General features: G+C 43.9%; 1 protein-coding gene across 8 annotated transcripts in view; it reads left to right on the top strand.

Moving 5' to 3' along the window:
• ebf1a (EBF transcription factor 1a) overlaps nt 1–24,459 on the top strand; it is a 456,422-nt gene that overhangs the window by 373,170 nt on the left and 58,793 nt on the right. For all 8 annotated transcript variants that reach the window (XM_072591112.1, XM_072591113.1, XM_072591117.1 and 5 more), the window contains one exon: nt 3,828–3,916. In XM_072591112.1, coding sequence (XP_072447213.1) covers nt 3,828–3,916 — 89 coding nt within the window. The remainder of the gene's footprint in view (nt 1–3,827; nt 3,917–24,459) is intronic.

The raw sequence follows: 24,459 nt of genomic DNA on the forward strand, positions 1-24,459 counted from the left end.
GTTCGTTAGACAAACAGATTGCAATGCACCATGGGAGAAAATCCATGGGATGTGGCCCTGTCTATCCCTAATTGCCCTCCAGAAGTTGGCAATGAACAGCCTTCTCGACCCTCAATAGTCCACTTGTTATTGGCAGACCCACCATGTTGTTAAGAAGAGTGTGCCAGAGTTTTGACCCAGTGACCCTGAAGGAATGGTGATATATTTCCAAGTCCGAATGGGTGAAGGGAAAGTTGTAGGTTCTGCTGAGAGCATAACATGCAGATAAACACATAAGGGTAGTGAGGCAGCAGAACCAAGTCAGATAGCTTAGATCTGACCAAAAAAAACCTGCTGTTTTTGGAAAATCCAAATAATTTAAAATGCCAAAAATAAAGGATAGGCTCGCCATTTTACACAGTTCAATTCACAATCTCAAGTCTTCCCAAAGCCCTTCACATTTGATTAAATATTTTAAAAGTGCAGTTGCTATTTTAAAAAATAAAATGCAGCAGTCAATTTATGGACAGCAAGCTCCCCTGAGCAACTGTAATGACCTGTTTCTCTCTGGCTTTGGTTGGGGCGTAAATATTGTGTGAAATTGCAGAAACCTTTCTGCCTCCCTGAGATTAGACACTACTACTCCCTATCCACCCCGCCCACCCCCACCCCAGGTCAGGTACTTTGCAAGAAGTTGGGAAGAAGAAATTCGCAGACACTCCCGACTTGGATTTTAAATTTGTGTCGCTCTCTTTAATCTGATTGTTGTTCACATTCTGGGGCAGGGCAGAGAATGGATCTCACAACCCAGACAAAGTCATTCTGGGTTCCCCCTTCTGCCTTGTTACTGTTGAGGATTGATCAGAGATTTCACCTTCACTCTTGAGATGTCTGCATCTCTCTCTCTTTCACACGTGCACACATATGGACACGTGCACACACAGACATTGCCATGCAATTAGAGACACAGACATAGGCACACAGACACATAGACAATTACAGAACACACAGACATAGACACAACACACAGAGATACACACAGACATAGACATATAATTACAGATACACGCAGACGTGGACATACACACACACATACACAGACATAAGCACACAATTATAGATACACACAGACATAGACACAACACACCGATACACAACACACACAGACCATGCACAGATACATGCAGACACACACATAGACACAATACACGCAGATAGAACACATGCACACATAGACACACGCCCTCACATGCACACTCATAGAAGCTAGCAGGGAGTCAAAAACCTGGACTTCTGTTTGAACTTCCAGCCTTAAATGTCAAACAAACTCCAGACAGACAGCCACCTGGTCGTCTGGCTCTGACTAGTCCATGGGGTGAACCTGAAGGTGATGATGAACAAAAGCTTTCATTTTGCTGTGCTTTGGGAAAAGCCTTCTGCTGGCTCACCCCAGTCGCTCAACACAACAGTGAGATTAAAAAAAGAAAATCAAAATAAGATTAAAGAGGCCGGGGACATTGGATGCTGCTTTTCTCTTTCTATAGATTCAACTTTGATGATTTACATGTCATGAAGACATGTTTATATTCAAATTGCTGTTTTTTCCTGACATTGAACAAAACCTTAATCATTAAGCTGATTTGAGTGGGATAACGGCCACTTACTTGTCTTGAATAGAGTGTTCTGATAAGGCGTCACTTGCAGTGCTCATAGCTGAAGCCCTGTCACTCGGGAATTTGCTGGGATGAGTACCGCGTGGCGGATGACTGACAACAATTTGGGATTTTTTTTTGGCAGATGACAAGTTAAGGGGTTTAGTGGTGCAATTATGCACTGAATTCAAGGTGCTCAGATGTAAATGTCCTCTAACCACTCTTGTCATCCCAGACTTATTACAGCTCTTTTATGCTGTTTCCTAAGCGTCGAGCTGAACCCCCCCCCCCATCCCCTGCTGCTGCTTTTTCACTTTTTCGAGGGGAGGGGCGAATGGGTGGGCGATGTTGGAGGTAACAGTAGCAGCTGTTGGTAGGGGGTTCTGGCAGCCCCATGCCTAATGCTGAAAATGGAACACACCTGTCAACGTTTTATTTTACAAAGATTTTTTTTTCCTTTCTTTTGAAATTTTGTAACTTATTTCTAACAGTGGAGTATTTTAATATTTATGTATAGATATTTAATTTAATCATACTCCTCTATGGATTGTCATTTGAAAAAAAAAGGTTATTGTTGAATAATAATGGAAGTTCCTCTGTGTTCTTTACTTCTAAATCTTCCTTCCTCACCCACTGGTAAATCGGCTTGACCCCTAACTGTAGTGGACACTGATGTCCCACAGAAGCAGTGAGGGACAGTGGGATTTTGTACTGTGAACTCAGCCTAATTCTGTCCTCCAATGTTGACACACATTCAGTTTCACACGACGGGCAGGAATTAGGAGCAGTATCTTTGACTTGCGGTAGTTCTCAATGGCCAAGGTGGTTCTGAAATCTCTGCCATAGCTCAGTCAGCGCTGACTTGTGAGTCAAACATGGGATTGCTGTTCGACTTGACGCTGTATAAAGCAGTGACTTTATCCGCTAAGATGTGTTAACAGGTTTTAACAGATCTTCATGGCTGCTTTCCAGATCGTCCCAGTCAGCTCTTCTGATACTTTTCTTTAGCACATCTTGCTGTTGTTATTTGTGTCACTTAATTCAAAGTATTGCATAATTCATTTTGCAGACTTTGAATGCTCAAAAATAATAAAAAAGAAACAAGTCCCTGAGAAAATCAGTCAGTCTGGCAGCATTTTTGAACAGAGAAACAGAATAAACATTTCAAGTCTGGTATGGCTCTCCTTTGGAATGAGGTCATCAAAGTGGATTTGAAAGGTTAACTCTGTTTCTCTCTCCACAGATGCTGCCAGATTTGTTGAGTTTCTCCAGCACTTTCTGTTTTTAATTTTAGATCTCTGCTGTCCACAGTGTTTTGCTTTTGAATTTTTAGAAGCTGTGGCACAACTTTGAAATCACAGTTGTGGTGTAAAACCTTGATTCTCTGTTTAAGCCCAACGTTTTTCTTAAAGGAGTAACACAGAACATAATGTTCCCTCTACAGTTTTAAGGTTAATTGTTGTGTTGCCCTAGACCATAGCGGCTACTCTCTTATCAGAAAGAAGCGACTGGGGGTGGGTGGGTGGGTGGGCGGGGGAGGATGGTGGTGGGTGGTGGGTGGTGGGTGGTGGGGGTGGAGGTGGATGATTTAACCTGAGGGCCACCAGACCTCAGGTGAGGGGGAGAGGTTGAGAAGGAGAGTTCTTCGTGGTAACCTCAAACCGGTGATGGCAATTGAACCCACGCTGTTGGTGTCACATTGGTCTGTGAGCCAACAATCCAGGCATCTGAGCTAAACCGATTCCCTCATGGATTGTACTGTGTAGTACTGAGCATAGGGACATTCCAGCTTTATTGGTACATCTTTGAACAGCACAACAATTTGGGGGTGTGGCTCATTTGCCCTCAGTACCCTGAGTGAGAGGAGGAATTATAAGCATCCAAACACTGCTCAGCAATTCACTGTTAACTGTCCACGGCAACAGGAGGAGACCCCTTCAGTTGGTCTTGGCTGTTCCTCAGGGAGGGTAGTCAGTGTTCCTCATGTACCTCCATTCTGTGACCATTCTAAATGCATGAGCCTGTTCAAACGATTAAGGTCCCTGGCCCATGAGGATGATCACAGGTCAAGCCTCGCAGGAGTCAGTCGCAGGAACCTTGGCTAGTTGCCACTTTGTTGCCTAATTGTGTAAGTCTCATTTCTGGTGTCTTAGTGCTGGCATGCTCACTGATCTCAATTCTGCTTCCTTTTCACAGCTCTGAACGAGCCCACCATTGATTATGGCTTCCAGCGGTTGCAGAAGGTGATCCCCAGACATCCGGGTGACCCAGAACGATTGCCAAAGGTCAGTTACATATTTAAACCCTTTTCAGTAAGTTACTTGGAAGCACTAAAGCATCAAAAGCCTGATTGGTACGTTACTTTGCGCTGACAGGAATATCCAAGCATAAATGAGATTGTTGGTGCAAAATGTGGCATATAAAACTCTTCTCTTTTTATTGTGTTGTATCTGTGTTGAAGATAAGATTAATTCTTCCCTTCACTATAAGACATCACACCCATGGTATTGTCGTGTCACTATAAAACATCACACCCATGGTATTGTCATGTCTTACCAGATCATAGCGGGAGAGAGAAAGAGAGAGAGAGAGGAAGGACTGGTGGTGATTTAACCTGAGGACAAGTATACCTCAGGTGAGGGGGAGAGGTTGAGAAGGCGAGTCCTTCATGGTAACCCCAGTTGGTGATGGGAATTGAACCCATGGTGTAGGCATCACACTGATTGGCAAACCAACCGTCCAGCAAACCTATCCATTACAGTCAATGCTCTATCCCATTCTTCTCTCCTGACATTCATGATATCCCAAAATGCACCAACGGTTCCATTAATTCCTGACAGTAGTCGATGCTGTAATGCGGTGAAGGTGGGGGTTGGGGTGGAGGTGAATTTGAGCACAGCCAGATCCCACAAACAGCTTTGTGACACTGCGCGGATAATCCATCTTATCGACACGGGTTACAGGATAATCGTTGAACTGGATGCTGAGGAGAACTCCCCTGTTCTTGGTTGAAGGAGCACTTTGGGATCTTCCATGCCTGCCAGAGGGGAGCCCTGGTTGCCAATGCTCAGCCACAGACATTAGTCATTCTCTGACCCCCTGTTCTCACAAGTGGCGCAGCTTCGAGGGAAGGCAGTGGTGATGAGTTATTGGCATCGCCAGGCTTCAGCATGAACTCTGGGTCTGTATGTGACTTCCGGTCCATCCGATGATAGGAAGGGTGTGAGGGTCCTACAGGGGCCGCAGAGAAAATTTGCTAGAAGGGATGAGGGATTTTAGCAACAAGGTTAGATGAAATTGGAGAGGTTGGTGCATCTTCTCCTTGAAACAAATGAAGTTGAGACGTGGCCTGATAGAGACGTACAAATTCGACAAAGAAAACCTGATCCCATTGGCTGGTGATACAAGGACAGAGTTTCAGTTCTGAGCTATGAGTTTTAAGGATGTGAAGAAACAGTGAGCTGTAATGACCTGGGCTTCACTGTCAACATGGGCCCTGTAGAGGCGGAGTCAGTGAGTGATTTGCACAGGAAACTGGATGGTCCCTTAAAGGAGGTCAACTTGCATGGCTATGGGAAAAGGATGGGCAAATGGAACAGACTGGATAGCTGTACAGAGAGCTGGAGTGGACTTAATGGGCAGAATGTCTTCCTTTGATGCCATGATGATGCTGACTCCCAGTTTGCGAGCTAAGCATTACAGAAGGTCAGAAGCTCAGCCCTTCCTGGTCACAAAGCTTGACAGCACGCGACAACCATGAGGTACCAGAGAAATCCATTCCGAGTGTGACAGAAGCCGGGGCTAGAGGGACAGAGAGGGACAGAGAGGGAATGATTCACAAACCTTCCATTAATCACTCGGAGAAAGTGAGGACTGCAGATGCTGTAGAGTCAGAGTCGAAGAGTGTGGTGCTGGAAAAGCACAGCAGGTCAGGCAGCATCCAGGAGCAGGAGAATCAATGTTTCAAGCATAACCTCTTTATCAGGAATGTGCTTGATGAAGAGCTTATGCTCGAAATGTCAACTCTCCTGCTCCTCGGATGCAACCTGATCAGCTGTGCTTTTCCAGCACTACCTTTTTTTGACTTCCACTTAATCACCCAAGACGTTTGTGTCAAGCTCTTTCTGAAGTTACGGAAAGACACTAGAGCAACAATTAAAATACAAGGTTATCCTGGCTGACTGAATAAAAGTTGGGACTGAACACCTGCTCACTATACACTCTGAGGAATCGGAGGCAACAAAAACTTGTGAAAGAGAAACAGAAGCTGATGATTGTAAATGAATGGACAGTCAGTATTGTAACAAGGAAAGAAGGGTAAACGTTTCAGGAGCAACACTTGTGTACAACAGGACAAAGTAATGACATGCATTTGGAAACTGCAATGTAGAAACGCAAGATATCTGGAAAGAGATTTTGTTTTTTAAGCAATACACATTCCTTAATAATAAGTGGGGGGGGGGGGGGAATACAATGAAAGGTACACCTCAGACCATTTGCTGTTATCGTAGTTACCTTCTACCACTCTCTTCATTCACTTTAATGGCAAACTCTCCCACTCAATCCCTCCTTCACATGTTTATCCAGCCGCATAAGGCTGGACTCTCCTGTTCATCTTAACCACTCCTTGTCAGTTCCAAATTGTTATTGCTGGACCTCAGAAGCAGTTGCTTCAGACGAGACTGGGGAAAGTTGAGCACGAGGTGCCTTCGGGATATGATGCTGTGTTTAACCTGTTAGTGACCCCTCTTGGTGGGCTCTCAAAACTGCACCCACCTATCTGTTTATTTTAATGGTGCTTTGTCATCCAATCAAGCGTCTTCACTTTGGAGGTCGCTGGTAACTGTCGTGTTTTAATTTAAAAGAAAGTTTCATTTTGATAGAACCATCCACATGCTCAGTATAGCCCAAAGTGCTTTGCAGCAGTTGCGCTGCTGGGAAACGGGACAGCGCCCATTTGTATTCAGCAAGCTCTCACAGCCTAATTGTCTGCCTTGTGATGTTTGGCTAAGGGATAAGTATTGGGCAGCGCTGGCTCTCATACTGACCATGTCAGGGATGCCAAGGAAATCAGTGAAAACCCTGGACGACAGCTGCGCCCAAAGTCTCCTGTTCACCAAGGTGCCATCGTGGCAGACTCTGGCAAACCACCCGCCTTTCCTCTGTTTCCGTGAATGGGCCAAAAGCGAGAGGTGTTCTACAACTAGAGCGCAGTCTGTTTGCCACATGACTGCCTGGACAATTGTGAACATTGCTTGTGTTGGGTCTAACTAGCCGCACTTAATTCCAGTTGCCCTGTTAACAGCCAGGAATTCCAAGGAATTTGCATCCTCTAGACCTTTCCTTGGAACCTCCAAACCTTTTGGCTCTGTGCTGTGCTAGGAGGAAGAAAGCAAAGAACCTGCCTTCACGTAGCCCCTTCCATGATCCCCCCTCCTCCCCCCGGATGTTCCAAGGTGCTCCTCAGGAACCAAGTGTCTTTAAAGCACAGTCACGTTTATAAAGCTGGAGCTGCCCAGTGCTGGTGCATCTCCCAATGCGATTGCAATCAGTTTGAGGCGGAGGGTGAAATAATTGGACAGGATTCAGGGAAAACCACGTGCAAAATGACGGCATGGAAGTTTTTGCATCCAGACAAGGCCTTAGTTTAATGTTTCATCTGAAGTGAGGCATCTCTGACAATACAGCTGTCCCTCCGTGCTGCAGTGGGATACTCAGAAGGGGCCCGAAAGGGCACTCTGCTATTAGGCATTCATAGACTAGAGGAGCAACCAGTAAGAAGATATATATATTTTATTAAACAGTATAATGTAATCGTTTTCAAACCCTCGTTTTGCTGTGTGCGAGGGCCCACAGGGGAAATAAACATTTAAATGTTTTAATTTAAAAACAAACTAACCCAATTGCCAGCAATGAACTGGGAGGCCTCAGAGAAGCTGGACTCAAACACATCAGGGTCTGTTGTATGATTGAGCTGCACTTCTGTCCAAAAGCCCAATCCCCCGTGTGCCCAGGATGAATTACGAGTGAATTATAGCTTACGCTAAAGTTAGCAGTACTCGCTTGACAGGAAACAAAATGCGATGAATAGATAGAGAAAAAAAAAGGGGTCAGTTCATATCAAGCTGACAGACATATTTTACTTGTCAAGCAGTTCATGCAGTGATTGTACAGGGGCAGGGCTGGGTAAATTTCCGTCAGATCCCATCGACAAATTTGCATCGCGTTCGCCTCCGTGAAAAATCAGTTGGCAGGTGAGGCTTTGATCCTCGCGTGTTCCTGGGTTTTATCAAGAGGATACAGGGTCTCTCCGATGTTGTGTCAGGAGGCAGTGATTTGATCGCTACATGGCAGCGGAATCACAGAGCGATTCTGTTCCAAGTGGATGGATTGTACCCGGTGTCGTGGCTGTCTTCTGAATAATCTTTGATAAAAGACAAAATTCAGTGGAGAGAAAGGCGAACAGCGCTTGTGTGTTTTGCTCTTCCAAGCTGCAAAATACCAGGCAAATTGATCCTCTGGGAGTAGTAAATACACATTACTTTATCTTGTACTTCATGTCCATGGCTTTCATATACCCCTGAATCCTGATAGAACAACAATAGTTAATAGACTAAAAAGAGTAATTACAAGCATCTTTTCAGCACTTCCAGCTTGACTGACTTTGTGTGACCTTATACTTTTTACCTCAGCTAATCTGGCTGCTACATTTTTGATTCAATTTGCATAGTCTGTGTAGTGTATAGTGATACATGACCTTTTCTTAATGTCACCTGTCAAAGAATTTTACACCGGTGTTATAAAAAAAGATATCCCATTAGAGATTCGATGTCTGATAAACAGAGCCATTGACTGTTGTTGGTTAGTGAAGATTCAAAATGGCAGCGGGATGCAATAGTGATGGGAAATAGGAGAAAGAGTCACTTGGATGGAAAAGGGATGGGAAGCAGGAGAGTCACTGGAATGGGATAGTGATGGAAAACATGGGAATAAGAGTCACTAGGATGGAAAAGAGATGGGAAACAAGAGAGAGAGTCACTGGGATGGGATTGTGATGGGAAATAGGAGAGAGACTGGGAAAGAGATGGGAAGTAGGAGAGTCACTGGCATGGGATAATGATGGAAATCGTGGGAGAGAGAGTCACTAGGATAGGAAAGAGATGGAAACAGAAGAGATAGTCACTGGGATGGGATAGCAATGGAAAACAAGAGAGAGAGAGTCACCGATTTCGGATATTGATGGGAAATACAGAAGAGAGAGACAGGCAATGAGATGGGATCATGATGGGAAATATTTAAGGGTCATAGTTGGAATAAATGTTGAGTTCTTTGTCTCACATAGTCAGTACTCACCCAATTTAGGATGTAGTCCAAAGCTTAGGTTGACCTTCAAGGTAATCAAACGTTATTGACCTTCAAGTATATATGGGTCTAATGGTCACACTTAACGACTTAACTAATGCAGGATGTTCGGTGTGTTCCCATGACTTTGGCAACTGGAGCTACCTCCTTTTGTGTGAGTAGTAGAGTGCTAAAAGATCAGTCCTAGGGCCTCAATTATTTACCACCTATGACCTGGAGAAATTAGCAGAACTGTAATGTATTCAAGATTCAAGTCCAAAGATGTGCAGGTCAGGTGAATTGGCCATGCTAAATTGCCCATAGTGTTAGGTAAGGGATAAATGTAGGGGTATGGGTGGGTTGCGCTTCGGCGGGGCGGTGTGGACTTGTTGGGCCGAAGGGCCTGTTTCCACACTGTAAGTAATCTAATCTAATCTAATCTAATAAGAAGGAATGCCTTCTTCCAGGGGATAATTAATGTCTGCTTCAGTTAACTGGCCTTTCTTAATACTTGCACTTTGTTAACAAATTATCCATGCAGAACGGCTTATGAATGCAGCAGTGACCCAACCATTCTGAGACTGTGCTTATTCCCTACACAACCCTCATTTCATCCTTGTCTTCATTTCATCCAACATCCCATTAACAGAACCTCCTCTTCCTCTTTTCCCAAATCCATTGTTCTGGATCCTGGGCAAATACAGCTGCTTCATCTCAATGATTTCATGTGGCAGCAGGTTTCAAGTGCCAGCTATCCTGTGGGGAAGAATGTTTCTTTTGAATTCTCCCACCAGATTTATTAGTGGCAAGTTTCTGTTTCTTGATCACAGTTTTTTTTGCAATTTTCCACTGATCCCGTGCCTCAGCAGTTTACCAAAGACAGCTCACAAGGAAGTGCTCTTGCCATCATCCTTTCAGGGGCCTAGCTCCAGTTTCAGCTTCCTTATCTATCCCTCCAGCTTTCATTCCTGGTCCATCAAAGATCTCAAGTTCCTGGGACATCTATCTGGTTTCGGTAGAGACGCCTACCTTTTCCAGGTGATATTGACTTGATTCCAATCACTTGATGGTCGACAATCCTTCTTGCTGCTCCCAAGGAGGCACTACCACTACCAAAGGGTGACAGATCCACACACTTAAGAGTTTGATAATTAGCCGGTAGGTTATTGCTCTTCCTTGCCACTCTCCATTTTTTTGTCCATGTTCCATAATGCAGCCTGGCTGTGTTATATCATCTTCACACTGGAGAGTTAGTGGCAAGTTCTTGAAGATATGAGCCCGTTGCATCCCAAAGTTGTCATTTGATATTGTTCCAGATTGTTACTCGTGCAAGTCATTGGGAAAATGGAAAGGGTTCCCGATGGTTTTCTTGGTCAACACGAATGGTGGAACTGAGATACATGGGTGAAGGAGACTAGGAGCTTGTATTCAGTTAACACCCCTTCACATCCCCCATTAACCATATGTTCACTTTATTTTTGTCAATTCAAATCTCCAACATTTGCTGTTGACTGTTAAGGAACGGATTTCTGCTGTTACCACCAACCTTATTGTGTGTTTCACATGCAGGCACTGATCAACAATCACTGTCTGCTTTCAGAATCAAAGACAACTATGGGTAAAACTGGAGTATAAAAAGTGAGGCAGCGTGCTTCCATGTGCCAAGTTCTAATTGCCCTCAAGATGTCTTGCGTGACAGAGACAAAGATAAAGCCTTTTGCAATTTGTCATCTCAGTTCACAACTTCTTCTGTTGCTTGCACTGTCAACGCATCCTGGCCGATAAAGGAACTTAATTCGCCTTTTGTTATTTCTGCTGTACTCGTCTGCATTGTTTCTTCACCTAGATATTAATGCACCAAAATGATAAACACTCTCCATTATGCATCCAGGGGAAGGGGAGAGATACAAGCATTGAAGAGATGGTAATGATTTGAAATGGGACTGACATTAATTATTGTAGTTTGTAGCCTAATCCAAATGTCACAACACGTAATACACTACAGCCAAGACATTTTCTTTTCATCTATATAGAAATATATTTCATTGCATATGTACACTTAAATATAAGTGGAAATATGAAGGAAAAATGCCAAAATGCTTGGAAGGACTCAGTAGGCCAGGTAGCATCTGTGAACAGCTGATGACCTTACATCAGAACTAATTATTTTGAAAGGTCACCAAATCAAAATGTTACCTCTGTTTCTCCCTCCACAGATGCTGCCTGATCTACAAAGTATTTCCAAAATTTTCTGCAATTAACATTAATGTGTCCTTCATTAGATTTTTAAACTAAGGGAGAATTCATGTAGAACCGGTGTGTAATTACGAGTTTGCTGATAATGTTGGATGTGTGGAATTACTGGGGTAAATTTTACAAGGGAGAGAAACTGACATCAACAGAGTCGTGGTCATTAACGCAGGAAATGTGAGGTTTTCCATGCTCCTTGACTGTATATTAATGCAGCTTCTTCCCTTTCACTGCTGGGCAACTCTCCAAGCAAATTCCCTTGATTATGTCATTAGCACCAACTGATTAAACAAAACACATTGCTGAATTAAAGGAAGAAACAGATAAAGTAAAGAGCATCTTTTGAAATTACTTTCTATGCAGCTTTGATAGCTGTCCTGATTGTGATACCTTTGTATGACATGCACGTGCACTATTGTCATGGGGCTTTACTGATGAAGGAACACTCTCACAATTCCAGTGTCCCAAAAATGCTTGATAGTAAGGATTTCCAAATTCTATTTTTCTCCACTTCCATGAGTTATTTTGGGCCTGCAAAACTCATGTTCAGCCAAATATCATTCCAAAAGTTTATATACTATTGCTGTTAGTGCTGAACTGAAGCGTTAATAATTACTGCTAAGAACAGGAGACGTGTTGTTGAAGTTTTTCATTGTGCATTCATAGGAAAATTTGCAAGAACTGCTTATGTAAAGAGAAATGTGAAAGGACAATTCTTGCTGGCTGTCCTGATGAGTACAGCTTATTACAGTTAAAAATAGCTTATTTCAGCAATGTTCTGTTCTACCAAATGATTATTTGATAATTGCTAGCGGAAGTTGTAATCTCAGTGACAACTTTTTATGTGTGTTTATATAGAATATAATTTATACAATGTGTATATAGATATAAAACTCCAAACCATTTATATATATAGTGAATATATGTGCGTATTTAGATGTATGTAAGTATGTTGTGAGGTTATGACACATCAAGGGTTCACATGTTTTGTAACTGTACATCTGGTTTATTACACCACTTAAAATTTATACATTGTCAGGGCATTTGAATTATTAATTTGCTAATGAAAGTCATCAAATGCACAAAGTAATTAGAGACTCGCTCTTTAATATTTTGTATTTGCAAAAACTAGTTTACTGTGGTTACATTGGAGAATATGACACTGTTAGTCAGCTCGTGCTCCAAGGTGTTGTGATAAGACCATAAGATACTGGAGCAGAAATAAGCCATTTGGCCCATCGAGTCTGCTCCCCCATTTGATCATGGCTGATATGTTTCTCAACCCCATTGTCCTGCCTTCTCCCTGTAACCTTGGATCTTCTTATTAATCAAGAAGCTATCTATTTCTGTCTTAAAGACATTCAACGACTTGGTCTCCGCAACCCCCTACAGCAATGAGTTCCACAGATTCCCCACCCTCTGGCTGAAGAAATTCCTCCTTATCTCAGTTCTGAAGGGTCATCCCTTCACCCTGAGGCTGTGCCCTCAGGTCCTAGTATCTCCTCCTAGTGGAAGCATCTTCTGACATCCATTATATCCAACCCTCTCAATATTCTGTAAGTTTGAATCACATGCCCCTCATCCTTCTAAACTCCATCGAGTATAGTCCCAGAATCCTTGACCTCTCCTCAAATGCCCTTCATCCCTGGGCTCATTCTTGTAAACCTGCTGTGGACCTCATCCAAGGCCAACACATCCTTTCTTAGATATGGAGCCGAAAACTATGTCACAATATTTCAAATGCAGCCTGACTCGAGCTTTATACAGCCTCAGCATTAAGTACATCACTGCTGCTGCATTTTAGCCCTCTTCAAATGAATGCTAACATTGCATTTACCTTCCAACTCCTAACTGAACCTGCATTTTAACCTAAAAGTATTCTGAACTAGGATTCACAAGTCCCTTTGTGCTACAGATGAGAAAATAATCTGTCTCTGTCCTTCCTACCAAAGTGCATAACCTCACACTTTCCCATACTGTGTCCCGTCTGCCCACTTGCTGTGCTTGTCCAGGTCCTTCTGCAGTCTCCCATCTCGTCAACACTACCTTTCTCTCTATGTTTCATCCTAGCACCAAGAATAGGCCATCTCTATGGGAGCTGCTTGTACAAACACTGAATTGCATTGAATGTACAAGTTGGGATCAGGCCATTTGGCCCAATAGCTCTGTGTTGGCATTTGTTATCTACACTAGCCTCTACCCACTCAGCTTCAACCAAGCCATCAGGATGAGCAGTTCCTTTCCCCATCAAGTGACTATCTAACTTCCCCTTAAGTGTCACTGTGCTATTCATCTGAACTATTCCTTGTGGAAAATTATTGTTGGTTCATAGATATCACCTTATGATTGTTGCTCACTTCAGGAGGATTTAGATTGAGAACTTCCACCTCTGTGTATTTCCTCTGCCCCCATTTTACAGTCGACACCAGACCCCTAACTTTAAATAGTGGGGCATCCAGAATTCTTTTTAAAGTCTTACTTGATGAGGATTTAGAGAAAGATGGTAAAATTCCAATTGGCTGCAGAAGTGGTGATCGAAACATCAAACTCAAGAAGCTGCCAGGGTGGATCATGAAGAGCAAGTTCACTTGACTGCCCAGGAAGAAGAGTTAGAATGGATACTGTTTGAAAGAGAATCATGAATGAAAAGAACTGCATCTGCCACAAGGCATTAGGGGCATCCTGCGGCATTGTGAAAATTATGAGCTCTTGATCTGATCTTTTTCCTCAAAGACTAGTAAAAAGTCTTGAAGCATTGACGACCGAACTCTTCATTTTCATTCGGTGACGGAATCAAATAGTGTGGAGCTAAACGGGTCGATCGAAATTCAGATTCAGCTCAGCCACAGTCTGATCAAGTAGGGACACGAGGTGCTGAATGGCCTTTTCTGTTTCTAGGGACCTGTGCAAAAGGCACGTTTTTGGCTTGTTTTAAAAAAAAAGATCTTACTGACAGGGATCTGCAGTTCAACCTCTTCATGTCATAGTATATTAAAACAAGAACTTTGAGTAACTTGGTTTTATTTGTTGAGGAAGGTTTTGGAACAAAATTACAGTCTGTAATGCTGTTTTTCCACAATTAAGTCTGCTTATAAAGGCTAAACTTCCAAGTACCATTGTGCTACTTTGAAAGACTGCTCACAATTGTCCACAAACAGCCATGTCCCAACCTGCAATTGAATCATTCCCCATTTCTCGCTCATTTTAAACACACCCCCCCCCCCCCCCCCCCCAAACCCTCACCATATGGGACCCAACAAAATATTCCGAGGCTCCATATGGGGAACTCTGATGTGACCTGTATCCATTTTGATGGACAGATGAGAAGCTTGTTTCTCTCCTGAAGCTTAATTTAGGAGCATCAGCTGCTGGCAGTGTAGTTATGGCAACTGCACTCCCATAACATATTCCAGCCTTCCTAATTTCTGTGTCAGCCACATTTAAACATCAGTGTGACAGGAACTACACCAGCATTGTGTGGTTCCGTAAATGACGAGGTCTGATGCAATTAAATCTCCCTCCAGCTTTAGCTAAAGTGATTGTTTGCAGTCTCACTCCAGCAGATCACTTATGGCTTCTGTTTTTGGAATATTTTACAATGGTAATGATTCAAACTCGTCATGAATATCAACAGCGACAGTGTCTGTAATTGGAGCAGTGAGGGCACAGTGCGTAATTACTCTTAAACATAGATCAGGGTAACCTTCTCATACTGCAGGCTGCTTTTATTGTCTTGTGTGACTTTTGTTGAGGGTGTGAATCGCACCTATTCACTTAGCGCAATTGGCAAGCATTTGCCAAATTGAAATTGATGGCTACGTGTTAGTCTCCATTGTTATTTTGCTATTAGCCCAGCATTCTGCAAGAGAAAAGAATAAGGGAAGTGGAAATGTGAGGGAAGTCTTCCAGTGCAATGTTTGGCTGCATCCCGCTCCCCAATTATTTATGAGCTGGCGATGGGAGGGGGTGGGGGAAAAGTGTACAGAGGCAAATTAAAAAATCATTACCAACAAATCGGTGAAGAACTGGGCTGCAGTCAGAGCTCGTTAGCAGAGGCACGTGAAACATGTCTATCAGTGGAGTCACTTTGCTGCAGAGTGAACCCATCTCACTCTCTTTGAAAGTATTGAGTCTTAGTAGGCCCATTGTTATTGGTAACCATTCTCATTGAGTGTGAGATAACAAGATGAGGGGGGAGAGCAGGATGGTATTGGTCAATATATCCAATTATGTCCTCATCCCCTCTCCCCTCCCAGATTGGACTCTGTGCTTTTAAAACCAGTGTTGGCATTCTCTCTTTGCTCTACCTTGCCAGTGAGTGCCAGTTGGAATGCACTGTTATCGGCCCACCTTCCCCCAACCTCAGCATTTCCCCTGACTGGGGATCAGTTAACGTCGTGCAGGCAGGGTATTGACCCTGCGACCTTTCAATTCTGCACTTAATGCAAACTTGTCGAGGAGAGAGATGTTCCACTTTCTTCAGTCTGAGTGACAGAGGCTCTCCCGACCTCTGGTTATATAGCGATTTTTGCCACGGGAAAAGAGAAATGTGCAGATGTCAGTAAATTAAGCTGGCTGATTTGGTGGCTTCAGTGTGAAAGCTGTGAAGATTGAAGTCTTATCTCTGGTGTGCAAGGCCGGCGGTCCACTGGCTGAGTCGGATTGTCAGGGGCTGATAAGGCAGCATTGTGGCTCTTTAGCGAGAGGAGCTCCCAACAGTACTCCTGCTCAAGGATGATGTCTCCTGAGCAGCCAACTGCTGCTGCTGGGAGGATCCCACTCTCCCATTCTGTAGTAGCATATAGTGCAGAAAGGGGCCGTTCAGCCCATCAAGGCTGGGCCACATCTCATTTGGACAACCTGACGGGAAACAAGAGACACTAAACGTGATGACCGATGCAGAATTTGGGGCAGTTCCTTCCCCTTAGCAAGGGAATAATTGCAAGCTCCACAGCCGAATGAAGAGCAACAAAGCGACTTAAATCCACAAAACCAACAGGAAGACAAAATGAAGCTGGAGCTGTAGAAGGCATTAATGCCGTTTGCCTATAGGACAAACCACCTGCAATCTGCCACACACCATCTTGACTAGGAATGACAGGTGTCCCCCCTCCCACCTCTATCTGCAACTACTACATTCCCAGACCTACCGTGGATGCCCAAAACTGTGGAAAATTTACCTCCCTGGCAACCCCCTGGAATTATTCCCAGAGTGCTCCATGTCATACTTTCAGGCCACGGTAAACCACAGATAACTGAAACTGTGGACACCGAATCCGCGGATAATGGGGTCTGACTGTATATCAGCGTTTCTTTACCTTCACTGGGTGAAAATCCTAGTACTCCTTCCTTTACAGCATTGTGGATGTACCTGTGCACCAAGGATTGCAATACTGCGATAACACATGTTTCATTAATGCAAATTCGCGAAAATGTGTCTGGCGACTTGGGGACACTGTTTCTATAGTGCAAACTTTTAAAGTCTGTACTGATTATAAAGCGATTCAGACCCCATTCGTTTAAATGGTGCCACTATTAAGCGATTTTCTATAACACAGGATTGCACGAGAATGGGACTATAGCAGAACTGACTGCAGTTCTACTCATCTGCTGAAGGGCAATTAGAGATCGCAGCAAATGCTATCTGAGCCTGTGACGCCCACACCCTTCCATGAACGGGTGAAGAAAAAAATGCTGCTTGTAATACCAATTGCTTTTTAAGTAGATGGCTCAAGACCGAAAGTTCCTCGATGAAATATGACCGCCATCAACAGCACTGGTACCAGCTGTATATCATTGAGCTACCCCAGGACCATGGACTGTATTGGAAAAGATGCTGTGTCAGGGAAGGAAAGATAGCCGTGGATAGATAAGGCATTTTTCAGGACCTCGAGACATTTTCACATGCACTTTGCAGGCAATGAAGTAGTTCTTGAAGTCTAGTCACCATTATAATGTGGGAGATTATGTGGCTACGTGGTTCACCTCTCCTGTCCTTTCCAATTAACACATTCCACTTTCTGGAATTGCCCAAACCTCTTAAATGAAAACCTAACTCGAAGGCAATTGAATCCAGATTTTATACAAGCCACGCAGTCTGGGCTGGACTGGCTCTATTAATGATTATAATCTTCTGGTTATAAAAGGACCAGAAGCCAAGTTAAGGCACCAGTTAGCACCCTTTCACCTGTCTCAGGGACATGCTGGAATCTGCCAGGACTCTCCTCATATTCTTTGGTCCAGTATGACCTCTTTAACGTCACCCAATCTCATTCCTGCCCCATCTCAACGCTTGCTGAAATCCTCATTCCTGTCTACGTTAACTCTAGATTTGCCCATTCTAACACACTTGTGACTGCTCTGTCATATCCTGCTATCGATATTCTTGAGGTCATCGAAAACACAGCTGCTAATGTTTTACCGTATAAGTCATGTTCGCCTCTCAGCCCCATGCTCTCACGTACATCGACTCCCGGTCAAATAATGCATTGACTTTGACATTCTCACCCTTGTTTTTGAACTTCTCCATGGCCCACTCTCTGTACTCTTTCTAGCCTCACAAACCTTGAGGCTATCTGTACCACTCTAATTCTGGGTGTTTTGGACGTCCTTGATTTTAATTGCTGTGCCATTGTTCATCATGCTTTCAAATACCTAGGCCCCATGCTCTGCAATTCCCCTCCTAAACCTCTTAACCTCATTACCTTCATTTAACTTTATTAAGGCAGCACGATGCCACAGTGGTTAGCATTGCTGCCTCACAGCACCAGGGACCGGGGTTCAATTCTTGCCTCAGGCAACTGTCAGTGTTTAGTTTCCACATTCTCCCTCTGTCTGCGTGGGTTTCCTCCGGGTGCTCAGGTTTCCTCTCACGGTCCAGAGATGTGCAGGTTAGGTGAATTGGCTGTGCTAAATTGCCCGTAGTGTTAGGTGAAAGGATAAACGTAGAGGAATGGGTCTGAGAGGGTTGCTCTTCGGAGGGTTGGTGTGGACTTGTTGGGCCGAAGGGCCTGTTTCCACATTGTAAGTAATCTAATCTAAAAAACAGGCAATCCTGAAAACCTCCCTTTCTATGACTCAGCTTTTGGTCATCTGACCTAATATTTCCTTATGTATCACTTGAAATGTTCCTGTGAGGTACTTTGAGATGTTTCATTATGTTAAAGGCACTATATAAATATAACGTGTTGACTTATCATTGAAGAGGAGACAATTCGGCAAAGTACAGCACTTAAATTTCTGGGAGAGAGTCGAGTGAGGGACAGAAAAGATAAATATTCCAGACTCCAGCTTGGAGAGAAAAGGGTTAATCTAAATATACCTTTGCTTCCCTGTTCATCTCTGCCCTTTCTAATATACATAAATATCATTTGAAATATATTTTTAGAAGGAGTTAATCATGCGGAGGAAAAGCTGTAGTTTGCGCTGGATATGAAGTGCATTTATCAATGGCTTAATACATGTCGAAGTGACTGGCCACATTTTATACTTTCCAAAATGCTACAAACTCTAGTTAACCCACTTTGCCACATTTTCTTTCTCTCTCTCTCTCTCTCTCTCTCTCTCTCTCTCTCTCTCTATCTCTCTCTCTCTTTCTATACCTCTCTCTCTCTGTCTCTCTCTCTGTCTCTCTCTTTCTGCCTCTGTCTCTCTCTCTCTCTGTCTTTCTGTCTCTCTGTCTCTCTCTGTCTCTCCCTCTCCCTATGTCTCTCACCTTGAGTTGTGAAGTTTTGTAACCCACTATATCAAGATAAATTTCTCACAGTTCCCAGCCAGACTGGCTCCCTGGGAACAGCATCTACAATGTTGGCATCAAGTGAAGCTCAAGGGTTTGGTCACTGACATCCAAATGGGTAGATGCTTGTCTGAAGATGGTTGTTCGTTCCACCTGGGCTTCAACATTTCGGTTCTCCATTAAATAAAAAAGCACCTTGAAATGCTAGTGACTTGAGGATCAACAACTGACATTTGTTGACAGAAAAATTTAGAAAGAGCTGTGAAATCTGTAACAAGAGATGCGGGCGAGAGTAGATGTGTTGACTGGGTGGGCCAGTAGTTGGACAGACAGTTCAGTGTAGAGGGCTGGCTGGTGTAGCAGTCATATTAGTGGATTGAATACTTAGAAGCCAAGACTAATAATCCAGTGATATGGAAGTTAGAATTCCACTGAAACTTGTTCTTTAAATAAAATCTGGTGGAACCAGAAGTGACCACGAAAGCTATTAAATGATCAACTTCCAAGATTGTTCACTAATGTTCTGTAGAGAAGAAAACACGTCAGCCTTGCCATACTGGTTTATTTGGAGTAGCACGGTGGCTCAGTGGTTAGCACTGCTGCCTCACAGTACCCGGGTCCCAGGTTCGATTCCAGCCTCAGGTAACTGTCTGTGTGGAGTTTGCACAGTCTCCCCGTGTCTGCGTGGGTTTCCACCGGGTGCTCCAGTTTCCTCCCACAGTCCAAAGATGTGCAGGTTAGGTGAATTGGCCATGCTAATTGACTATAGTGTTGGATGCATTAGTCAGAGGGGAGGTGGGTCTGTGTGGGTTGTTCTTCGGAGGGTTGGTGTGGACTGGTTGGGCTGAGGGGCCTGTTTCCACACTGTAGGGAATCTAATCTAATATGTGACTATGATTCCCACACCAAATTGAGGCTTGATTTCAAGTACCCATGCCATGCATGTTTATGATGTGGAAGAGCCGGTGTTGGACTGGGGCAGACAAAGTTACAAATCACACAACACCAGGTATTGACCATCAGGTTTATTTGGAAGTACAAGCTTTCAGAGCACTGCTCCTTCATCAGGTAGCAGGATCTTAAGACACAGAATTTACAGCAAGTGTTTATGACAAGGGTGGAACTGGGAAGGCAGGGGCACATAAAGTAGATCAGGTGGTTGGACTAGCATCTTACTGCCCACCTTGAGCTGACACCCGTAACTTACCGGGTGAACAGAGGTCAAAATCAGCAACCTACCCATTTGATTTAAACTGATAGTTCAAAGTCACTTAGCAAGTCAGTGATATGAGCTGAGTCATGCACTGCCCATTCAGAACATGGATGGTCGTGTTTGTAAATGGTCAATATGAATAAGAACGTTGGTGGAGGGGAGCGAGAAGTGAGAATGTGGAATTAAATCACTTCTGAAATGGTGTGGTGTGAACGGGAATGAGGGAGTAGTGAATCCCATGCTGCATATAAGCGCAGGTCAACGTGTTGATAACGCCATAAAAGAGCAACCAAAATCCTTGACCTGTATCTGGGGGTATAGCTTAAGTAAGAGAGGGCAATGTTGAACTTAAACAAGACTTTACTCTGGATACACCTGGCCTACTTGGTCGAGTTATAGGTGCCCCATGGATGGGTGCTATTTAAACTCAAATTTAAAAACAGCCCGTAGATCACGGAATCCCAGCACGTTCACACCGAACAGTAACCAAGCCAGTCCCATTCCCCTAACTAATGCACCCAAACGACATATCGCTGAACACTGTGGACAGTTTAGCATGGCTAATTCACCTAAGCTGCATATATTTGGATTGTGGGAGGAAACCTGCACAGACACAGGGAGAATGTGCAAACTCCACTCAGGCAGTCACCCGAGGCTGGAATTAAACCTGGGTCCCTGGCGCTGTGAGGCAGTAGTGCTAACCACTGAGCCACCATGTTGCTAGTGTAGACATATTAGGATGTTACCAGGGTTAAAGAGGCTACAATTCAGAAACTGTTAGAAAGAGCAATTCTCATCTGGAGCTAAAAAGATTGAGTCATAGAGTGGAAACAGACCCTTTGTTCCAACCAGTCTATGTTGACCATAATCCCAAGCTAAACTAGTCCCACCTGCCTGCACTTGGTCCGTAATCCTCCAAACATTTCATATTCATGTACTTATCTAAACATCTTTCAAATGTTGTAACTGTATCCGCATCCACCACTTTCTTGGAGGTTCATTCCACACACACTGTGTAAAAAAAAAAATGCCCCCATGTCTTTTTTAAATCTTTCTCCTTTCACTTTAAAAATATGCCCCCTGGTCTTGAAACCCCCACCCAAAGGAAAAGACACCTGCCCATTCACTTTATCTATGCCTCTTGGTATTTTGTAAACCTCTGTAAGGTAACCTGAATCCCCCAGCATTCTAACAAAATGAACAGTGGAACATAAATTTGCAGTACTCCTTTCACAGTTTCAGAATGTTCCAAAGTGTCTCATTGCCCATCAGATACTTTTGAAGTGTAATCGCTGTTGAAATGAAGTAAATGAGAAAATGGCTGAATTGTTCCCGAACAGCCACAAACAGCCATGAGCTAATGTCTAGATAATTCTGATGATTTTGTTGAGGGGCAGAATATGAGAAGAATTTCTCTGATCATCTTGTTGTGTGATCTTTACCAGTCACTTTGAGAGAGTCTTGGTTAAGGAGTGCTTGCAGCACATTGTCATCACTTCGTCCTGGGATGAATAGAAATGGACGCATAAGCTGCCTTGAATCAGTTTGTTGGAAAACGTGTTCAAAATATCTGCTGACTATGCACCATTTAAATTTAGCTCCATTGCTGATAACTGGCTTCCAATTGCCTACACAGTGGGGGATTTGAGCAGCCAATTAAAGTCATAGAGATCTACATGGAAACAGGCCCTTCGTTATAATTCGTCCATGCCAACCAGATATCCTAAACTAATCTAGTCCCATTTGCCAGCATTTGGCCCATATTCCTCTAAATCATTCCTATTCATATACCCATCCAGGTGCCTCTTAAATGTTGTACCAACCTCCATCACTTCCTCTGGCAGCTCATTCCATACACGCACCACCCTCTGCGTGAAAAGGTTGCCCCTTAGGTATCTTTTAAATCTTTCCCCTCTCACCTTAAACTTATTACCCTCTAATTTTGGACTCCACTATAGACATTGCCTATTTATCCTATCCATGCCCCTCATGATTTTATTAACCTTTATAAGGTCACCCCTCAGCCTCCAACACTCCAGGGAAAACAGCCCCAGGCTATTCAGCCTCTCCCAGTAGCTCAAATCCTCAACCCTTACAAGGCAACATCCTTGTAAATCTTTTCTGAATCCTTTCAAGTTCCACAACATTTTTACTATAACAGAATTGAACACAGTATTCCAAATGTGGCCTAACCAATGTCCTTTACAGCTGCAACATGACCTCTCAACCCTTATACTCAATGCACTTATACTTGAGAGAGGATCTGAGTCCTGAGTGCCTCATTACTCCTGCTGGACCAGGGTCTACTTGTGATCTTCATGGACTGCCTTGGCACTTTGTACTTCATGTGAGCTGTTGATTAAAGAGAACAGTCACTTGTAACATTTCACCTCCAGGGACATTAGTCTACACGCTGGGATAGGAACAGTTAAAATCCCAATCCTTTCACTGACCAACTTGAGGGGTGGGCTGTATTAAAAGGTTTTGTGCTGAATCTAACCAATCAGTAGCAGACCGTTGTCAGTCACTGTTGCAAAGTGCCACTCAACTGCAGTGCACAGGTGTGAGGATTATTGAAGACTGCCTGTTGCATCTTGAAGGATCCATTTTCCTCTTTGTTGAAGGCAGGATTAGTCCATACAGTTTACTCCCTTCCCGTGCAGTGAGCCTGGCTTCAGTGTGATAGACCAACACAACACTGTCCAACATTGGCTGGCTTCAGGTCTCCTCATTGAATTGCTGGCACACACAATGTTGTTGTTGCTCAGGGAGCTGGAATGAAAATGTGAGAAATGGCAGCACTTCAGGAAAGTGGGTTCACAGGAGAAATCTCAGCGGGTCTGGCAACATCCGTGGAGAGAAAGCAGAGTCCAATTACCCTTCTGTATTCATTTAAAGCAAACAATTAATTGAAGGCTTTGTTACTAATGTGCATATGATGAGTTGCCTTTAAGTCATCCAAGAAAGACAGGGATGCAGTAGATGTTAGAAAGTTTTGGCCATTGTTGTTTGAGAGAATTAATGAGAATGGACCGCAAAGCAATGACTATGGATATTTGGCCAATAAATGTTTATAATGTCATTACTTCAGTTTAAAGCAAACATGTTAATACTGATTGAAATGGGGTAATAGGCTGTTTGGAGTTCAATCCACTGAAAGCTTAACAATTGTTTTTAGGCTTTAAGTTTAGTTGTATATAATGATTGTACACACACGTGCACACACAAACAAACAGAGTTTCTCAATCACAATTATACACATACAGATCCCCTCACTTATATACACTCATACAAATACACTTACACTCACCCACACTCTCACGCTCATACACACAGTCAGTCATACGCTCACGCACCCACATAAACATACTTCCTTTCACTTGTGCAAAGTTGTACATACACACACACTCACAGTCTCATGTACTCGTGGCTGCACCCACTTATATGTTTGAGGAATATCGTGCCTCTAGATTTGTCTATCTCCCTATTCTGTGTAACCGGATGTTTTCCCTCACCTGGGGCTGAACATTACTCTGGGGCTGGGATCACCAATCCCTGCTGTAAAAGTCCCAACCTCTCCCCCTCGTCAGGCCGTGCCAACCCCTCCCTCAACTGTGCATCCTACTCCTCCCCTCGACTGCCCATCCCACAACCCCTGTGGGCTGGCCATCCCACCCCTCCCCCACTTTGGTGATCAACCGTGAATCAGCCTGAAGTCTACTGCTGGAGTGGGGCTCCCATCTCCAGTTGGTATCTCTCCTATACCCTGACAGCATCTCCGGGAGCAGGGCTGTCCCAGGAAGGAAGCAAGGCAGGGTGGAGCATGGGGAAGGGAATTCAGGGGTGGGGAAAACAGGAGAGAGTGGCAATACCTTGGGAATGGGGAGGAGATGAGGTTGGGGTCTTCGATTAGCACAGCAGACCTAACAGGGAGCCATGCCCCAACCCCCCCAACTGCTTCACCACCAAGTTCCTCTGCATTTGGTAACATCCCAGCAAGATACCATTGGGTGGCTCATTAATTAGCCATTTGAGGACCCGAACTGGCTCATTAGCGTGCGTCTGCTGCACTGATGGTGCAGTTCTCACGAGGCCTGGCACTGCAGACCTGGTGCCCAATTCTACATTCCCCCCTTGTGATGCCAACAAGAAACAAACTGACCCTCTCACACAGCTGCGATCAAGTTGAGTTTGATTCTCATTGAACCCCAGCTGGGGTTTATTTTCCTTTTTAAAAAAAGCACCAAGTCACAGATTTTAAGCTTCAAGTGGCACGTAACTAGGTAGAA

The sequence above is a fragment of the Chiloscyllium punctatum genome, chromosome 20, assembly GCF_047496795.1.
Source record: "Chiloscyllium punctatum isolate Juve2018m chromosome 20, sChiPun1.3, whole genome shotgun sequence".
NCBI lineage: Eukaryota > Metazoa > Chordata > Chondrichthyes > Orectolobiformes > Hemiscylliidae > Chiloscyllium > Chiloscyllium punctatum.